This window comes from Pieris rapae, chromosome 19 (genome assembly GCF_905147795.1).
Source record: "Pieris rapae chromosome 19, ilPieRapa1.1, whole genome shotgun sequence".
NCBI classification, from domain to species: Eukaryota; Metazoa; Arthropoda; class Insecta; order Lepidoptera; family Pieridae; genus Pieris; species Pieris rapae.
In genome coordinates this window covers 4,939,972-4,956,775 of record NC_059527.1, presented here as the reverse complement: position 1 = coordinate 4,956,775, position 16,804 = coordinate 4,939,972, and the positions used below count along the sequence as shown (strand labels likewise).

Genomic DNA, 16,804 nt, shown 5'->3' with positions numbered 1-16,804 from the left:
AAAAACATGGCAAAACAACATTTGCCGGGTCAGCTAGTAATATAATAATATTTGAACATACCTTACTAGCATCACCATAGGCGGCTTCCTCGTCCGTATCCAAAATGGCCGAGACCGATCCAAACATTTGCAAAATAAATGGTTTTCTATTCAACAAATAGAATTGTTTGACAGCGTACTCGATGGTAGTTGTCACCAACTTGTTGGTTTGGAAGTTAGAATATATTTGAAGTAATGTTGGCATTATGAGGAGATAGCTGGAATGAATCCAGGAGTTAAATTAGAAGGTGTGAAAGTAGGGAAGGTGACGTTTTAATATGATGGCGTCGTATTTATCAACAAAACAACGAATTTCAAATAATTTTTAAAACTGATTAGACTGGTTTCTATACTTTTTCAACTATTCTTCGATAATCTAGTCTAGAACCTCTAAAATACAAATAAAATAATTTTAAATTAATTACTACGGTAATTGCGATGCATTACGTATACATTAAAGTTACGTTACGAACTTAAACGAATCCAAAATAACAAAACAAAAATCCTATGTGTATATTTGTTTAAACCTATTTTTCTAAAACTTTCATAAAATCAATTTATATGTTTTATATAATGCTAAGAAATGGATCTAAATTCTTACCCATTTGTCGAAAATATATTCTTAAAGTTGAACGCCGCGTTTACGTACGTCGCTATTACGTATCTTAATATTAAAGAGTCTTCGCTATGTAGCATAAGAGCCCCGTTGAGTACGTTTAGGAATAAATGTATGTCCCTCGAAGATGTGAAATTGCCCGCCATTGCTTCGAACATACGAGCAATCATGCGAACCCACCTAGAATATAACTATAGATTTAAGAAATTCAAAATGTAAAGAACTGTTTTTAAAAACTGAATTCATGATTTTTAAATTTTTTATTTATAATATCTACAGATATAAAACAGTTTCATTTCTTTTAAAAATATACTAATTGAAAGAAAGTTCTTTTGCTATCTTTTTTGGAGTGGTCGCATATCTTTTGATGTACGTTTTTTGGTAAATTTTTAAAACTATCTAAAAAAAAATAAGTCTGACCGTTAATTTAACTACTAAGTTAAATTAACGGTCAGACTTATTTTTTTTTTATCTACGTAAAATCTAACTTAGCACAGTAACCTTAGGTTTTTAATAATTGATTAAATCTTACATGAATTTATGCAATACATCCAATCCAAGTAGAGTGGAACCAAGAGGACCTCGGCTATACAAAGCTAAGTCAGCTTCTAAAGCTTTACGTGGAAATGAAGGTAGTTTCATTAATTCGTCGTGAAGAAATACTACACGTTGTACTACCTGAAAATAGGAAGTAATCGTATCGAGTGTGATATATATTTATGTATCGGTCAACTATATACAATACAATATACAATTTGTATTTATATATTGTGTTAGCAATACAATTTAAAGTGTCAAAAAGCTAGGAGCACGATCAAAAATTATTCTAATATAAGTAAAACCTTTCGTAAAAGAAAAGATTTTACCACGATTTTCACCCACATATCACACTAATTATCGTCTAATATATATTACAATAAGTTCTAAATTTACACATGCAAATAAAACATTGTAAAAAAATATCTTACCATGTCAACATTCTTTAAAATCGCCCAAGCGAGTAAAACTTTGCCGATTTCAACGAATTTATGCAATAGTTCCTGATGCTGCAATTTGTGGAAAGCTTCCTCCGGTTCCATGTGGACCAGACCCAGTTGTGGATACTGGGAGCGTTTGAAGAAGTAGTGGTCTCGTACGTAACTTTGCGGATTGTGAATTTGACCTGAAGTAATAAAAATCTGTATAAATAAAATCTCTTGGAAGTTCCAAGAAAATAAACATAATAAATATTTTGGCGAGTTTTGGATAAAATCGTTTAATATAATTTAAATACTATATAAAACCATCTAGATAATCTATGCTTGTGTTTGGAACTTTCGTGGTTTGACGTACATTAATTTCGTAACTAGTTAGATCTGGTTAAATGTTTCAGTAGAAGCACATCTTTTTGAAAACACGTATACGGACGAACAAAAAGTTACAGAATCACGAACGATTCACGCTAAAGTTTAATTTCAACAATCGAGTCAACCTGTTTCAACGATTTCACATAAACTTACGTGTTTTAAAATCAACTAGAAAATATTCATCATGTTGTTTTTCTGGTATTCCAAAGTAGTCCAGTGACTCACGAAGAATTTGACAAAACTGTGTATCTTCTTGTACCGGGAACTGAGAAGGGATGGTCCCTTCATTGTCAACTAGAAATATATAAGATATATAAAATCGCAAGTAATATGAAATAAACAACATATACATATGAATCTAAATAATATACCTGGGCCATGAACAATAATCTTCTTAGCTGCTGGAACATTAGCCGTAAGTAGAATGGACGCATCGCATTGCTCTTTGCGTAATATTTGTTTCAAATCCTTAAACATAATGCCGTGGACACTATGAACCACCTGTAATCATAAGTCCGTTTGAAACATACCAATAAAAAGTGTAAGAATAGTATCTACCTTCTTTAAATAACACGACTCTACAAAAAAAATTTCGTTCTTTGTCCTAAAGTTTATACTATTATTTTCCAGTTAGTTATGCACAAAAACAAAAAGAAAATACCTTTTTTCGGTATAAAGTTTGCTTTTGTGAAAGTTATAATAATAATACTTGCCAATACAATGAAAACATGATGGGCGACTATATTTGGGGTTTATTGATAGAAAGTAGCTATGAACATAAAAGAAAAAGTAAAAGTATGCACTTTTAAGTTATTTTCCACTTTTCTGTAAGCTAATTTGATAGTAAAACTTACTAAAAATATAATAAACATTTTTATTTCAATAGTTTTATTTTCAATCAAAAATTAAAATCCGAGATTTTTAAAAATTTCGTTCAATCAGTCTTCTGAGCACAAAAGTAAAGTTTTTCATGCTATATATTTTTTTTCCGTCTTATTACGACCTAAACTACCGAAATTTAATGCTTTGCAATCAAAGTCAAATTTCATGTTGACCCGTGTAATTAATATTTATAGAACCTTATTTTTTTACCGGAATAGTACTTTTTAAAGATTCAATTTATTTACTTGCGCCGAAAAATTTTCTAATTATCAGACAAAAAAAAACAAACAATCAAAGCGAAGTTTCTAAAATAGTTTACGTTATATTTTCTACAATATAAGCTTACCATCCATAAAATGGACATTGCAGCCCCAATCAATCTCTGGCCGTCTTCATGTGGTGTCCTTACGTAGAACATTACATAACCGATAATGTAGTTATATAACGCAAAAGCGGCCTGTTGGGGCAGTCTTGGTATGAAGCGAATGAGGTGGCGAAGTAATTTGAACATTTCATCTTGATGATCGCGTGTTAATCTTTCAAGTACATGCCGAAGGAATAATGCTGAATCTTCAACTAGACAACCCCATATAACCTGCGATTTGAAGTTTTTCAATATAATTTGCGCGCGTACGTACGTACGTAAAACTACGTATGTGAACGTTACGCCTTTACACTTTTTCCCATATACACATGGTTTATATGTTAGTAACACTGAAGAGAGAAATATAAGTAAAGAAAAGCAATTACTTTATATAAATATTATTTAGTTTTTAAACTTTGGCGTTTATTGCAAGAAAATTGTCTTGAATTCTAAGGCTGTTTCATAATCAATAGTTAGAATATTTTCTTCCAAACGAACCTGATAAGCGACTTCATATACTGAACAGCCGTCTCTGGAGACAGCTGCATCATCTAGAAGCGATATGATTTCAGCCACAGCAGAGCACAGGACAGAAGGAAACAAGGCAGATGCAACTTGAGTGTGATGGGATCCACGGACTTCAGTAGCTTCTTCATCAGCTGGCGCTAAAATAATTTGTAAAATAATTGTTAAATTTTATAAGATTCCTTTCATATTAGATGCTGATGTTAGATTTCAGTCTTTAAGTTGATCTTCTAAAAATTGGTGTAAATGCTGCTAATATTTAAAGGTGTTTTTACATATTTTTGCTAATATTTTGTATGTCCTAAAGAATTGTGGCGGTGTGAATAGTTAATTTTTAAATACATTTGACGTTTAACTGATTCGATGCGTGAAAAAATGAGTCAAATATTTTTATTTTATTTACTTATTCACACTTCGTTGCTAGAAAGAAACACAAATAACACAATATATATATCACCTGTAACACAGGTGCACAACCTTTAACAGGCATCAGTCTCACTTAAGCAACAGCAGTGCTCCAAAGAAGAATGACAATTATTGTATATGTTTTTGTGAGAAAATAAATATATTATTATTATTATTGAAAAAAAAAAAAAATTACAAGGGATGCAACGGGCGGCCTTATCGCTAACTAGCGATCTCTTCCAGGCAACCCTAAATACATGAACATTAAATCTATTTCGTATCAAACTTACGTTCAACATGGTCATCGGCCACATGGTCCAAGGCTGGTTCTCTAGCAGCCTGCCGCGTTATTGGTATTGTTGTGATAAGAAAACTTTCTCTTTCTGCCTTCTTCTTATCATCTCTTTGCTGTAAGGCCTTTTTGATCGCTTCTGTCTGTTGCTTTTTGCGGGTTTTAGTAGCCGTTACAAGTGAGCGCTGCAATGAAAATGTGAATATTTTATTCTGAAAACAGCGATGTTTTGGCAAATTTTTTTGAGTATTATGCATCGACTGTAGAACGAATATTTTTGTAAGACAATTACACAGAAATGAGCTTAGTTAATTATACCGACAGCCATGACAATGACAACTTAATCTACATCAGTGCCTCTACCTGTAATTTTATTATCTTTTCAAATACATAAAAAAATCACCGTTCACATATCTTAAGACAAGACTTGGATTTGATTAGTACTTACATGTCTTTCCTGATTCAAAGTCATTTCCATATCTTTATCCTTTACTTGGGGACTCCATGGTGGATCGACTACCGCCAATGATTCAATACCAATCTTTGGTGAGGGTAGCGTGAATTCAATCCCTGGAGGGGGCACTTTGAATGTCATCGAGGCTGCTTCCTCCATACGAGGCCAGACTTGGTATCGCAGCTTCCACATCACTTGAAATCTTAGTATTGCGTTGATTCTGTTATACAGTATATTAATAAAATACCATTACGCGCTACAATTCTGTACTAACCTAATTCTTTGATTACTTTTATCTTATAGCGGTAGGACCTTCTGACAAATCAAATGAAAAATATCTTTATTCATATAGGGTAAACATGTACACTTATGAAAATCAAGAAAAACAAATTAAATAAATTGTAAATTTACATTTACAACCAGTTCGCAAGTCAAGGGCGTAGAGCGGGTAAGTTGAACTGGCAAGAAACTTTCCGCCACTCTTTTCAATCGCCAAGATTTAATACAAATTGTTAGAACTGGAGCAAATCAATCCCAACGATTAGGATCACTTCAGTATTCGTCACATTTATAAAAGGCTTTATTAATTAATTTACTTTTAACAAGGGCTTTGAATTTAGTGATAGTTCTCTAATTTCGCTTGGGAGTTTCCGACGACAAGACACGAAAGACGAAAGAAGACACCTAACTTCATGTCTTTTTTTTTAAAATGCTGGTATTTTTACAAAACATTGTAAAAATACCAGGACACGTTCACGTTACAAGAGTGTTTAATAAGCAATTAGACAGCAAGGGATCGAACCTGTGGAAGGAGAATCTCAAGTTGAGGTAAATCAGGACAATCATAAGGCGGATAAGGCTCTGCTGTTACCGCATCCCGCATAAGGCGATTGTTGGTGGCACCTTGGGGTTTTAGTGGGTATGCACAATGGCGAGTCCCACATAATCCTTCTGCACCAAGTAGTCGCGCCGCGGAAGGGTATGCGCAATGCATTTCCCCAAGTAAAAAAAAAAATGGACAATCATAAGGCCTTGACAAAATCCATTGGTTCTGATCTAATTTTACATATTTTTGTTTTGTGACATTAACCAAAACTGTTTTATTTCAACAAAGGCTACATTTCATCTCGAAACCATCTATTCCTAAATTCAGATAGAGGAAATCGAAGTAACATATTTTCCATACCGAATAGCCGGTTCCGAATGCTTCAAATCATTGTGCATAATTTGTGACGCTGCATGAGGTGCCTTAACAGCTGCCAAGATGAATAAGGCCGCCGCACACGAGCTGAGCTCCCGATCGGCCTCAAGGAGCAATTGCCAGGCGACTGGTGCGCTCTCCGCGAATATGTCTTCGTTCATTATCGTCGCACCTTTCACTAGCATTGCTAGCGGCGTGTGATATGCGTCTCGTACCTGTGATATAATTTGTATATATAAACAATATAGAGATCATAAAAATAGATTCTAACCAAGCGATTTCAACATTTTAGACTCAAAGTCGCCACATGTAAATACCGAGTGTATCATGTGCTAATAATATATATATATATATATTTTTAAAGTTATATAGTTAGCTGTCAACACTACATGCACGTAAATTTTTGGTCATGTACGTTTCTAAAATACGTATACGTACATAAACTACGTACGTGTTACGTACCTGTCCCTTTAAATATTTAAGTATGGATGGCGTTTCCGTTGGTGGATATATAATTGTAGCTGGTTTGTGAACAGGCGGTGTGTCTGTATTTGGCACTGTGTGTTTTACACCCGCCGCACGGTATGCTATACCCACGCTTTCTAGTACGGAGCGATCGATCCTAGAAAACAGAACAATATATATAACCTCCTTCAGAGCTCTAGCTATGCATAAAGCTGAAGTTAAAAATAATTACTATATTATATTTTGTATTGAGTAAAACCATTGAGATTTAAGTGATTTTGGGCAATAATTAATTCATATTTAATAAACTAACTTTTAAAGAAGGAAGGATTACCTACTCATAGCAGCCGATGTAGAAACTCTAATGTCTTTAGTGTTTAATAATATTTTTTTTATCAAATATATTGTAGAATCGATAAAAAAATCCTTAATCTAAAAAGTCATGACCCCGATAAAAAACGGGTGATATCTTTACTTTTTTGCATTAAAATCTTTAATTTTGTACTTTAATCGTTAGAAATTAAATATTTCTTATTAATTTATTCGATACCTATCTGTGGAGTGCTCTGAAGGTTTCCGAGATCGTCTTCCCCTTCGAGTCCCCATTGAACCTTCTTCACAACTCGCCGTGTTCACTTCTGGCCCAAACTTCTCACCATATATCTATACATTTTTTAGTAAATATTTTGCATAAAAAAATATGGGCTAAGAAATTAAATAATGTAGCGGAAAAATTTATAAATTACTTTCAATACATTTTTAATATAAATTAAATGCTTAGCACAGTTTGTAATATTAGGTAAATATTTCGTAATTTGCGATAAAAAAAATTATTTATATGAGATTTCACAAATAAAATATCTCAATATTCGAAAAATAATACCTTTCGCACAGATTTGACGAGACGCTCAGTAGCTCGCATATTCCGTCGGAAACAATACGGATGGCAGAAATTTTGATGGCAGCAGACATAGTTAAATGAATTCAAAAACTTCACCATGACCTAAAAATAGACGAATATAAGACAGATTGATAATTATATTTACGTTCTAATTGCTTTGACCGAGAGTATATTTTAGAATAAATCTTGTAACTGGCGGTAACAGGTATTGTTTTATACATTTTAACCCCAATAGGTTATGGGGTTGGTGTATTACTTTGTCTATTTCATTGATATTTTATAAGCCATGCCTTCTCTGCCAATTAGTCTATACATCAGGCCAGAATAATTATAAATTATTCACCGAAACGGACGCAGTACCAACGTATACACCATGAGCGTATACGTATACATTTTGAAAAAATAAACAAGAAAACTCTGATGAACTCTGAAAAAAAAAAATCTTAAAGCCTTCAAGCGTATACCTTAACAATTTGGTTAAAATTAAGATGAAAATTATAAAATACCTTAAGCCAAGGGTAGCTCTTATTATGGTCAGGCAGATCTGTGGAATTGCTGTCAGGACTGTCCGGGGGATGGTCATGGTCATCAGACAGTACTCCAGGGCTTTCTTCTCCGCCGCTGTCTACTTCATTTGGCATTATTACTGTACCTAGCATGATTATTGTTCTTACACTTTAGTGTTATGTAATATCGATTCTTTGGTAATTTAATGGATTAAATTATAAATACACTACAATATCTCAATATATACAGTATGTTACCTGTGCCAGGATAAACTTCTGATGTATCACTTCTATCGGAAAGTGAAGAAACCTTTCTTCTACTCTGAATTGAATCCGAACGACGGTTGATAACTGAAACCACAATGAAAACTGTGTTACATACATATTTTTATATTTTTCAATACGTTAAAAGATATCTAGATGGCTGGAACTCGTACTGTGCTATTTAACCGAAATCGTCTTATAGCAAATCGAACTCAGCTTTAGCTCGTTGTTATTTAAAAAAACTAGAGGCCATTATACAATCCACCCTAAAGTAATTCTCTAATATAAAGTGTAATATTAAAAACATATTAATTAAATCTTATATAATATATAAAGAAGACGGTTCAATTCTAGGCGGCCTTTGAGTCCGAGTCAGGTAGAACGCAAAAAGTAAAAAATAAAGTAATAAAGTGTTACTAAACTCTTGATTTATAATGTTTTGACAAACTTTTTTGGCCAGGCGCATTTTTCAATTTCAGTTGAGAACTGTTTATGTAGCAACACTTATGAAATATCAGAATTCTACGGAATGAAATATCAGAGTATAGAATATATTAAAGAAAAAATATATCTCTTAAAATATATGCGATACGAGGGATATTATACAGTGGATTATGATTATGATAGATCATAGTACATTCATCTGGCTGTGTGTCCTTCTGCCGTAGCTTAATCGATCTTCTCTTAAATGAACCATATGCAGTGTGTGTTTGTTGCGTATTCCTACGATGTATGCCCGCTTTGCCGCGCGATGTTAGACGACTCTTCTTATCTTCTACTCCACCTGGTATTACTTCTGCCAGCTGGAATAGCAGATTTAACAAGAAACAGTGTTAACTGTGACAATATATCTGTTGGGGATGAATTTTGTATTTTTGCGGTGATTTTGCGTTGATTGCCAAAAGGATGTACGTATAAAATTTGTCAATGTTTTATGTGAATTCGTTAAAATATAACTGTTGGTTCGACCGACAAAACATGTTGAAAAAGTATTTTTTTTAATTTTTTATATACATAAATATTATTTAATATGTTCTGCTTTAATACTTTCAGTGCGAAACGGCGCCGGATTGCTAGCTATATAGATGCTAAAAACAATAAAACTGTTTTAAGTTAATGAAAAATATTATACTCTTGTATAAAGTAAACAGTAGACAATTTTACACAATTATGACAAAATTATGGTGCGTAGTTTAGCCAACTAAGATTCGTAAATTGCTGAATTTTAGGCCTAATTCTTAAAAGGCCGGCAACGCACTCGCTAGCCCTCTGGCATTGAGAGTGTCCAAGGGCACCGGTATCACTTAACATCAGGTGAGCTTCCTGCCCGTTTGCCCCCTGTTCTAAAAAAAAATTAAAACAATATCTACACAATTACCTACATAAAAATAATCAAATCATTAGTGAATCGACTCACAGTAACGTTGCTACCACCAGATACATTTTCGGGTTCGTGTAGAACGAAAGATATCTTCCTTTCTGTCTCAACGCCCGCTATGGACTGTAGGCTTTGCGCAGACGCTTGCGAATGACCCATACTGGACAATGCCATACTCCAACGACGGTTGGCTTCCCTGTATTAAACTATTAATAAGAATACGACCTATACAATCGTTCCTAATTTCGCCTACGTTAAATTTTGATATCTCATGCCAATGTAGCAAAGCTATCATCTAGACTATTGTAATCTAAGTTTTACGAAAGTGTCCGTATTCGTGTTATACATATCTATTTAATGCGTTAAGCTTTGGTCCGGTGATCACGACGCACAACGCTGCGGTATACGCCGCAACGCAGCGTCTCGACGCAGCATTTAGCGTCCCTGCGGAGAGTTGATTTTGCCGCAGCTAGAAAAATTCCATATTGACTCAGTGACGCACACCGCACATCGCAGCGTTGAACCGTGAATGACGCCGCACTGTGCGGCAGTACACCTCCCCACTTCCCCGCGCTTGCCGCTCGCCGCTGACGCATACTGCGACGGAACAAGAGAACAGTCTCGACGTTTTACATATGATTGAGTGTCCGACAACGCATACCGCAGCGTTGTGCGTCATGATCACCAGACCAAAGCATTAACGAGTGTTAGTTTAACGACATGCGAATCGTTATATCATTTAAATAATTATTTGCGTTTAGAGGCAGATTTTTTAAGCGTAAATTAGCTGGCTAATAAGCGTAAAAATCTGCCGTAAGGTATAAAATGTGCAAAAATGCTAATCAGATCCTAATAAAATGAACGTGAGAGCCTATACATGCACGTAGTGCGAACATGCATTATTTCTTAGATAACATACTCGACTGGCAATAATGTGTGTTGACTGCTAAGAGCCCTGTTCGAAAGAAAATCATTATGATTATGTACTCGTATGAAACTAACGAAATAAAAATAATAAACTCACTTATTATTACACAACAAACGTCTTCGCTTGACCATCCACCTTCGCAAAAAATAATAACAGAAAATAATCATTGACACGACAAACAGATATTGCAACTACTCGGCAACGAATCGTCTACAAGCGAAAAGTACCTGTAGACGCGGTCCCATGGCCCTCTTTCCTTTAGGGAGGCTCGACAGGTCTTTGGCAGGTTTTGATAGGTTTCCCGGAGGAAGGCAGTTATCTCGAATAGTAGGACGCAAGCGATCATTCTCAATGCGCGTGGGCATTCCGCGCCTATTGATTTCCCGGGTAAGCGAATACTCGCTATTTAGGAAAAATGGATATATGTTATAACGAAAAAATCAATAATTTATATGTACATATATGTTAAAGGAACGAATTGTAGAGAAGGAAAGGAGTTTGAGATGGATTAGTTTGGTTGAACAAATTTGAAATTAAAAGAACAATTTATCCAACGGGTTAAAAATAAATATTGGTTTAAACTATATTCACATAAGTAAATAAACCACACTGTCAAATACTATCCCTTTCAGTCAGTTCAGTGTAAAAAGAGACAGCTTTATTAAAAGTAATTTTGATGAATCAATAATTTTATTAATGAAAATACAAACATATAGAGATTCAAAGTAGCTTAGTTGGTGGAACTTTCGATGTATGGGATATAAGATACCTTCATCGAGAAAATCTTCTTCTTCGTCCTGTTGCAGCAATTCTCTTTGTCCATCTGGATCTGACACCAAATTGACAACGGTGTCCAAGTGCTTTTTATCTTCTATAAGCATGTCTTCCAGTCTGTTTCCAATAGCCTGAATTAAGAGAATTCCAATTTTACTAGCGGACCCGTCAAACGTTGCATGTTCGCACATCGTGATTACAAAATAAAATGATCTAATTGTAAATCTAACATACAAAAAATGTCATTAGACTGTAGCCGCTTAGGAGAAGTTTAATTACAAATTTACCCACAGTAGATATTTATATCTTTTGTCATAGATTATACATAGTATTATCAAAAGTGATAAAAGACTCATACAATCAACTCAGAGAGTTTTTCGAATGAAATCTATGTTCAGGTAATCATAAAGACACGATATTTATTTATATGTAAATTATTTCTATAAGCTAATAGTAATTTAACTGAGATCTCCGAAGGATCACCAATTGGGAAGATGCAATGACCAGAGCCAAAAGGCTTAAATGGAGATGGACAGGACACCTGCTCAGAGGTCAGAAAGAAAAATGGTCGATAAAAGTAACTCAATAAAAATAAATAGGTCCTCTGTGGCAAAGACTTGTCAGGGATAGGAAGCACTGGAAACACCTGGAGGAGGCCTTTGTGCCACAAAGGCAAGCTGTATAAGAGGATAGCTGTGCAACAAAACCTTAAAGAACTTTCTTACATACATATATATTTTTATAAACTTCTCTTGTATTAGTTGTAAAGGCTTTGAATTTGAATAGTAAAATAAACCAATATTACTAATATTAATTTAATACAACTCACTTCCGCCCATTGATAAAAAAGCTTTCCAGCCAAGCGTTGTCGTTTCAATTGCAAAGGTCCCGATGGTACTGAAAACATGTCCCTAATATTAAAAATGATTTATTATTTCTCATTAAACGTGGACATATGTATGGTTAGGTTAGGTACAATATGTTTTCTTTAAACTTCTTTCTTTAAATATTTAAAATGGATGAGCTTAGAGACAAAACAAGGCAATACGTACATATAAAATTTTGTACGTATCCGCTGGTTGGCTATTATTGTTTCGTCATTTTAAGAACACGAATTAACAAAATAAAATCGCGGACGTTAGTAAGTTAACCCTCTCATTCAAATTTTGCAATTGTTTTCTTTGAATTGTAACAATAAATATTTCATGATTTAAAAAGGCATTTCAAAAAAGGACAAAAAATAAACAAATCGTGCCAATTTAAAAACATCGCTTTTGTCTGGAGTGATATTAGTAAAACTCACCAGGATTTTTCCCCAAGTTAGATTTAAGCCAATACGGCCATTGTCCTTTGTTACAATTGTGAACCAATTGAGCACATTCCAATAAAATTGCTGCCCTACCAACTACTACTGTGTGTGGCTGTAAAACAATATAAGGTATATTTAAAAAAAGAGGTTATATATGTATAATTTATTTAAAGTTAAAAATATTAAATCCTTAATGAAATTATAAAATATAATAAATAAGGTAGGGTCTAGGTCTAGGTCTAAGTTCTTAAAATTTTGGTCAAAAGAGAATTTAATCAGTCATATTTATTTTTACGTCAAATCGACAAAATGTTAACATACAAGGTCCAATAGGGCAGCCATAAACAGCGCATCAGGCGTTGCTCCAGGTTGTGTGGCTTCCAGCATGAAGTTGAACCTGGCCAGGCCAGCGTACAGTGGGGCTGCAGCCACCAAACGTCGCCGTTTTAAAACAACTACTTCGGAATCCCCACCCCCTGAACCACCCTCCATTGATCCGCGACGAGACATGTCTGAAGAGATTTGAAATACTCGTTAAAGTCTTCCATTAAGTCTTAGACAAAGAGAAAGTATAAATATATTTATATATTAATATATAATATAAAAGATATACAGCCAACACGATGTGTAAAGAACGAGGCAAAGACAATATGCAACAATGATTTTTTCAATCAGACTTTGATTCAATACCTAACCTAACCTAACCTGAAAAAGCCAATGTAATAAAGTAAGACGCAAAAGTAGCATTTTTATAATAACTTTTCATATTTATCTTGTCTATGGTCAAGTTTTTTCCCTATTATATGGAAACACCAAACAATAGTGTCCAAAAATAATTTTACATTAACTTTGCTACATAATGGAAGAGACTTACAACCGCCAGGAGTTTCTTCAATGCTGCCGTCTCTCTTCTTTCCCATTTTTCTGATACCAAATCTATTTAATCGATCTTCAACACGTTTACGTGCCCTAGAAAAAAATATATTCCACCGTGAATAAGACATTATAGTTAAAAATCACTCAATGGATACGATTAATTGGGATCGAAGTACAAATCAAACCCCCGCAATGTAAATGGAACATAAATATAATTTGATCAGTATGCTTAAAAATTACAATTACACTAGCGGATCCGACAGACGTTGTCCTGTCTACACGTCTTTAATTTCAAAATTTCAATTTTTAATAAGCCATTTTGATGAAAATTATTATTCAAATGTTATGACAATATCTAACGATCCAGCACATGATATAAGCGATATAACACAATGATAACAAAACTTTTTTTAAATTTCGGGACAGACTAAAATTAAAATTCGAATATTATTTAAAATTTGACACTGCGATGGTAGCGCCGTCTGTCGGATCCAATGTAAAACATTCCAAAATCAACAACAACTAATAAATTGAAAATTAATTAAAAAAACATTGTCCAGCGGACAAAATTGTGAATCTAAACCATTCCCAGATCCCCTTGAACACACACAAAAAATTTCGTCTAAATCGGTCCAGTCGTTTAGGAGGAGTTCAGTCACATACACACGCACACAAGAAATATATATATTAAGATGATCGGAGAGTTGCCTAATTTTAATATTTTAAAAATATTTATCGCACTACAATACTTATATAAATGAAAAAAAAAAAGTCAATATCGTAAGTATCTAAGTTTTGTACAAAGCTTGATTCCTTAGGCCTCTTTTCCATTACACGGTTTCTCGCCGTGAAAATCTACGGTTAATTCGCCGCGTGTAGGCACGGTCGTCAGTGTGGTATGGATCACTATATGAGCTTGTCGACATGCACGGTGGCGCCAAGGCACGGCGCCGCGGCCGCGTGCGCCGTGACTGCCCCTCGGCGCGCCGCGTCTACGCACGGCGTGATTTTCACCAGTGTTGTATGGCAGTCTATCGGGGTGTGTCGACGGTGCCGGACGTACGCACGGATTCGTGACCGCTTATATACGCTGTTTCGCGATTTTATTATAAAATGAACATAAATCAAGAATTATTAATTACGTTGATTCAAGAAAGGCCTGTAATATGGGATAAGACCATCGACGATTATAAAAATAAGCGGCTTAAATATGATTCCTGGAAAGAAATATTTATTCATTTCCAGCCCACATTTGAAGATTTAAGTGGTGATGAGAAAAACAAGTTTGGTAAGTTACAGATATTTAATTATTAACTTTTTACTTATGCATAGTTGTTTTGATAGGAGAGGCGACCTTCGTTAGATACAAAATATTGTGCAAATCTGTTGCGAACTTCATTAGCCGCCAAACTTCCGCGAACTGAAATTCATGACGCAGCACGTCCTACACAGCCCGAGTAAAAAGCGCTACTAGCCAGTACTTACCAATGTCTCGCGCGGTGATTTTGCCGTATCATGTACAAGCTAGCACGTTTTTTCAACCGTACGGCTTACACACCGTACGTTTGAACAACCGTGTAATGGAAAAGATGCCTTAAAGTTGTAGTTTTGGAGTTCTGCATCTTCTAGCATGAAGAGTGTTCAGAAGAGTTATTCAGATTAAGAGCAAACTGACTGTTGTAGACAGGTTTTGTCGAGCACTACTATGCGCCCTCTATGTGGGAATATCTGTCCCCTGAAGTATTACGAACCAATTCGACTTAGAGTCCTTCAAGAAACGAACGTACGTTAGGCCGGTAACGTTCTATTGCATTGAGAGTGTCTATGTGTGGTGTATCACAAAAGATCAGATGAGCCTCTTACCCACTATCCGTTCTTACCTATTGAGAGTATATCCAACACGTCGTTTCATATGAACAGGTCGGTTGACGTGTATATTGTAGGGTCGTGCCAACGACGCCATACTCCCGGAAATGGGTAACGACTCGCCGGAACCACAGCCGTTTCGACCCAACGGCTGTGGTTGAGGTTTTTGACGGAACCAGTTCACTGAAAACGAATAACATTATGAAGAAGAATTTATCTAAATTTGAGATGAATGAATGACATTCAATGACATCAATTGAAATGAATGATGAATGACATTCAATCTTAGCCAAAATAAACCAATAGAATTTTCTGATATGCGAATGAAGAATGAGAAAGAAGAAAATAATTGAGAGAGACTAATTCATACTTATCCCACTGATGTGAAACTTTGATGGTATAGATTTCGAATGTGATATCTTATGATGTGATATATCCACTGACGATATAGAAGGAATTGTTCGTTCCGATTGTCTTGGTGTCAGTTGGTAGCGGCGCGTGCGCACTGATAATGGTGATTGACTGGCTGAGTCGTCTCCCGTTTCTGTTTCTAGGAGACTCTGAAAAAAAAAATAGAATAAATTTAATTAGGATAGCATAACATTGATTACTGGCAATTTTTGGGTTTAATTGGGGTCAATTAAATGATCTGTTAAATAGATATTAGAAAATATATTGGTAAAGGTAAATCTTGCCTGGCCTGTGGATTGCACATTCAAACAAACAATACATAAAATATACACTTAACATAAAACTAAAGACAACAAAATATATCTTTCTAAGGCAGTATTCAATACTTTAAATAATAGTATAATATACGGTCAAATATCTCTTGGGCTATATTTTATTAGTGACTTCCGACACCTTTGCGCTCATCAATTGTTATTACCTATTTGGAACCAATTAACTTTTATCATCTTAAAATAATAATAATTATATAATTTAAAGTAAGCCTAACCTGAGCTCCTGTAGAGGAAGCACTGCGCTTCTTAAAAGTGAACTTCTTGTGGGATTTCTCTTCTCCTCCACTTGCTTCTCCTGCCTCCCGGTCTTCGTCTGCGACGCGCCAGCCGTGCCTTAAAATTTGATCATTAATTGTACACAAACTATTTATAGAGAGAGATATATTATAGAGAGAGAGATAGAGTGCAGGCAGCATTTTTGATTTATCATTGACGCACTAGCAGCTTTATAATATGGACGGAAGAAGTGTCACAAAATTAAATTTTTCCATGAGCAAACGATTGGAGGAGAACACATAAAACATGTTGAACTGACGTAGTACGCGAAAGAGATAGAACAAATCAAGAACCGTCATCATACAAGCGTTAATATGAATGGATTCCAATACTGTAAGTTAATAATGTACTGGCAATAAGGTCGTAGAAAAGAGGTATGAGAAAAAAATACCGT

The 16,804-nt window shown here is 34.8% G+C and overlaps 1 protein-coding gene across 4 annotated transcripts in view; it reads right to left on the bottom strand.

Moving 5' to 3' along the window:
• Positions 1 to 16,804, bottom strand: part of LOC111001651 (protein unc-80 homolog) — a 51,788-nt gene that overhangs the window by 21,040 nt on the left and 13,944 nt on the right. For all 4 annotated transcript variants that reach the window (XM_045632338.1, XM_045632340.1, XM_045632339.1 and 1 more), the window contains 27 exons: positions 16,350 to 16,467; positions 15,762 to 15,951; positions 15,406 to 15,574; positions 13,524 to 13,618; positions 12,971 to 13,161; positions 12,644 to 12,761; positions 12,170 to 12,237; positions 11,336 to 11,471; positions 10,794 to 10,968; positions 9,678 to 9,834; positions 8,898 to 9,063; positions 8,255 to 8,347; positions 7,997 to 8,142; positions 7,473 to 7,592; positions 7,140 to 7,252; positions 6,587 to 6,746; positions 6,110 to 6,339; positions 4,918 to 5,143; positions 4,468 to 4,654; positions 3,746 to 3,912; positions 3,230 to 3,478; positions 2,373 to 2,502; positions 2,155 to 2,295; positions 1,624 to 1,817; positions 1,188 to 1,333; positions 641 to 835; positions 62 to 257 (listed from right to left, as the gene is read on the bottom strand). In XM_045632338.1, coding sequence (XP_045488294.1) covers positions 62 to 257; positions 641 to 835; positions 1,188 to 1,333; positions 1,624 to 1,817; positions 2,155 to 2,295; positions 2,373 to 2,502; positions 3,230 to 3,478; positions 3,746 to 3,912; positions 4,468 to 4,654; positions 4,918 to 5,143; positions 6,110 to 6,339; positions 6,587 to 6,746; positions 7,140 to 7,252; positions 7,473 to 7,592; positions 7,997 to 8,142; positions 8,255 to 8,347; positions 8,898 to 9,063; positions 9,678 to 9,834; positions 10,794 to 10,968; positions 11,336 to 11,471; positions 12,170 to 12,237; positions 12,644 to 12,761; positions 12,971 to 13,161; positions 13,524 to 13,618; positions 15,406 to 15,574; positions 15,762 to 15,951; positions 16,350 to 16,467 — 4,276 coding nt within the window. The remainder of the gene's footprint in view (positions 1 to 61; positions 258 to 640; positions 836 to 1,187; positions 1,334 to 1,623; positions 1,818 to 2,154; positions 2,296 to 2,372; positions 2,503 to 3,229; positions 3,479 to 3,745; positions 3,913 to 4,467; positions 4,655 to 4,917; positions 5,144 to 6,109; positions 6,340 to 6,586; positions 6,747 to 7,139; positions 7,253 to 7,472; positions 7,593 to 7,996; positions 8,143 to 8,254; positions 8,348 to 8,897; positions 9,064 to 9,677; positions 9,835 to 10,793; positions 10,969 to 11,335; positions 11,472 to 12,169; positions 12,238 to 12,643; positions 12,762 to 12,970; positions 13,162 to 13,523; positions 13,619 to 15,405; positions 15,575 to 15,761; positions 15,952 to 16,349; positions 16,468 to 16,804) is intronic.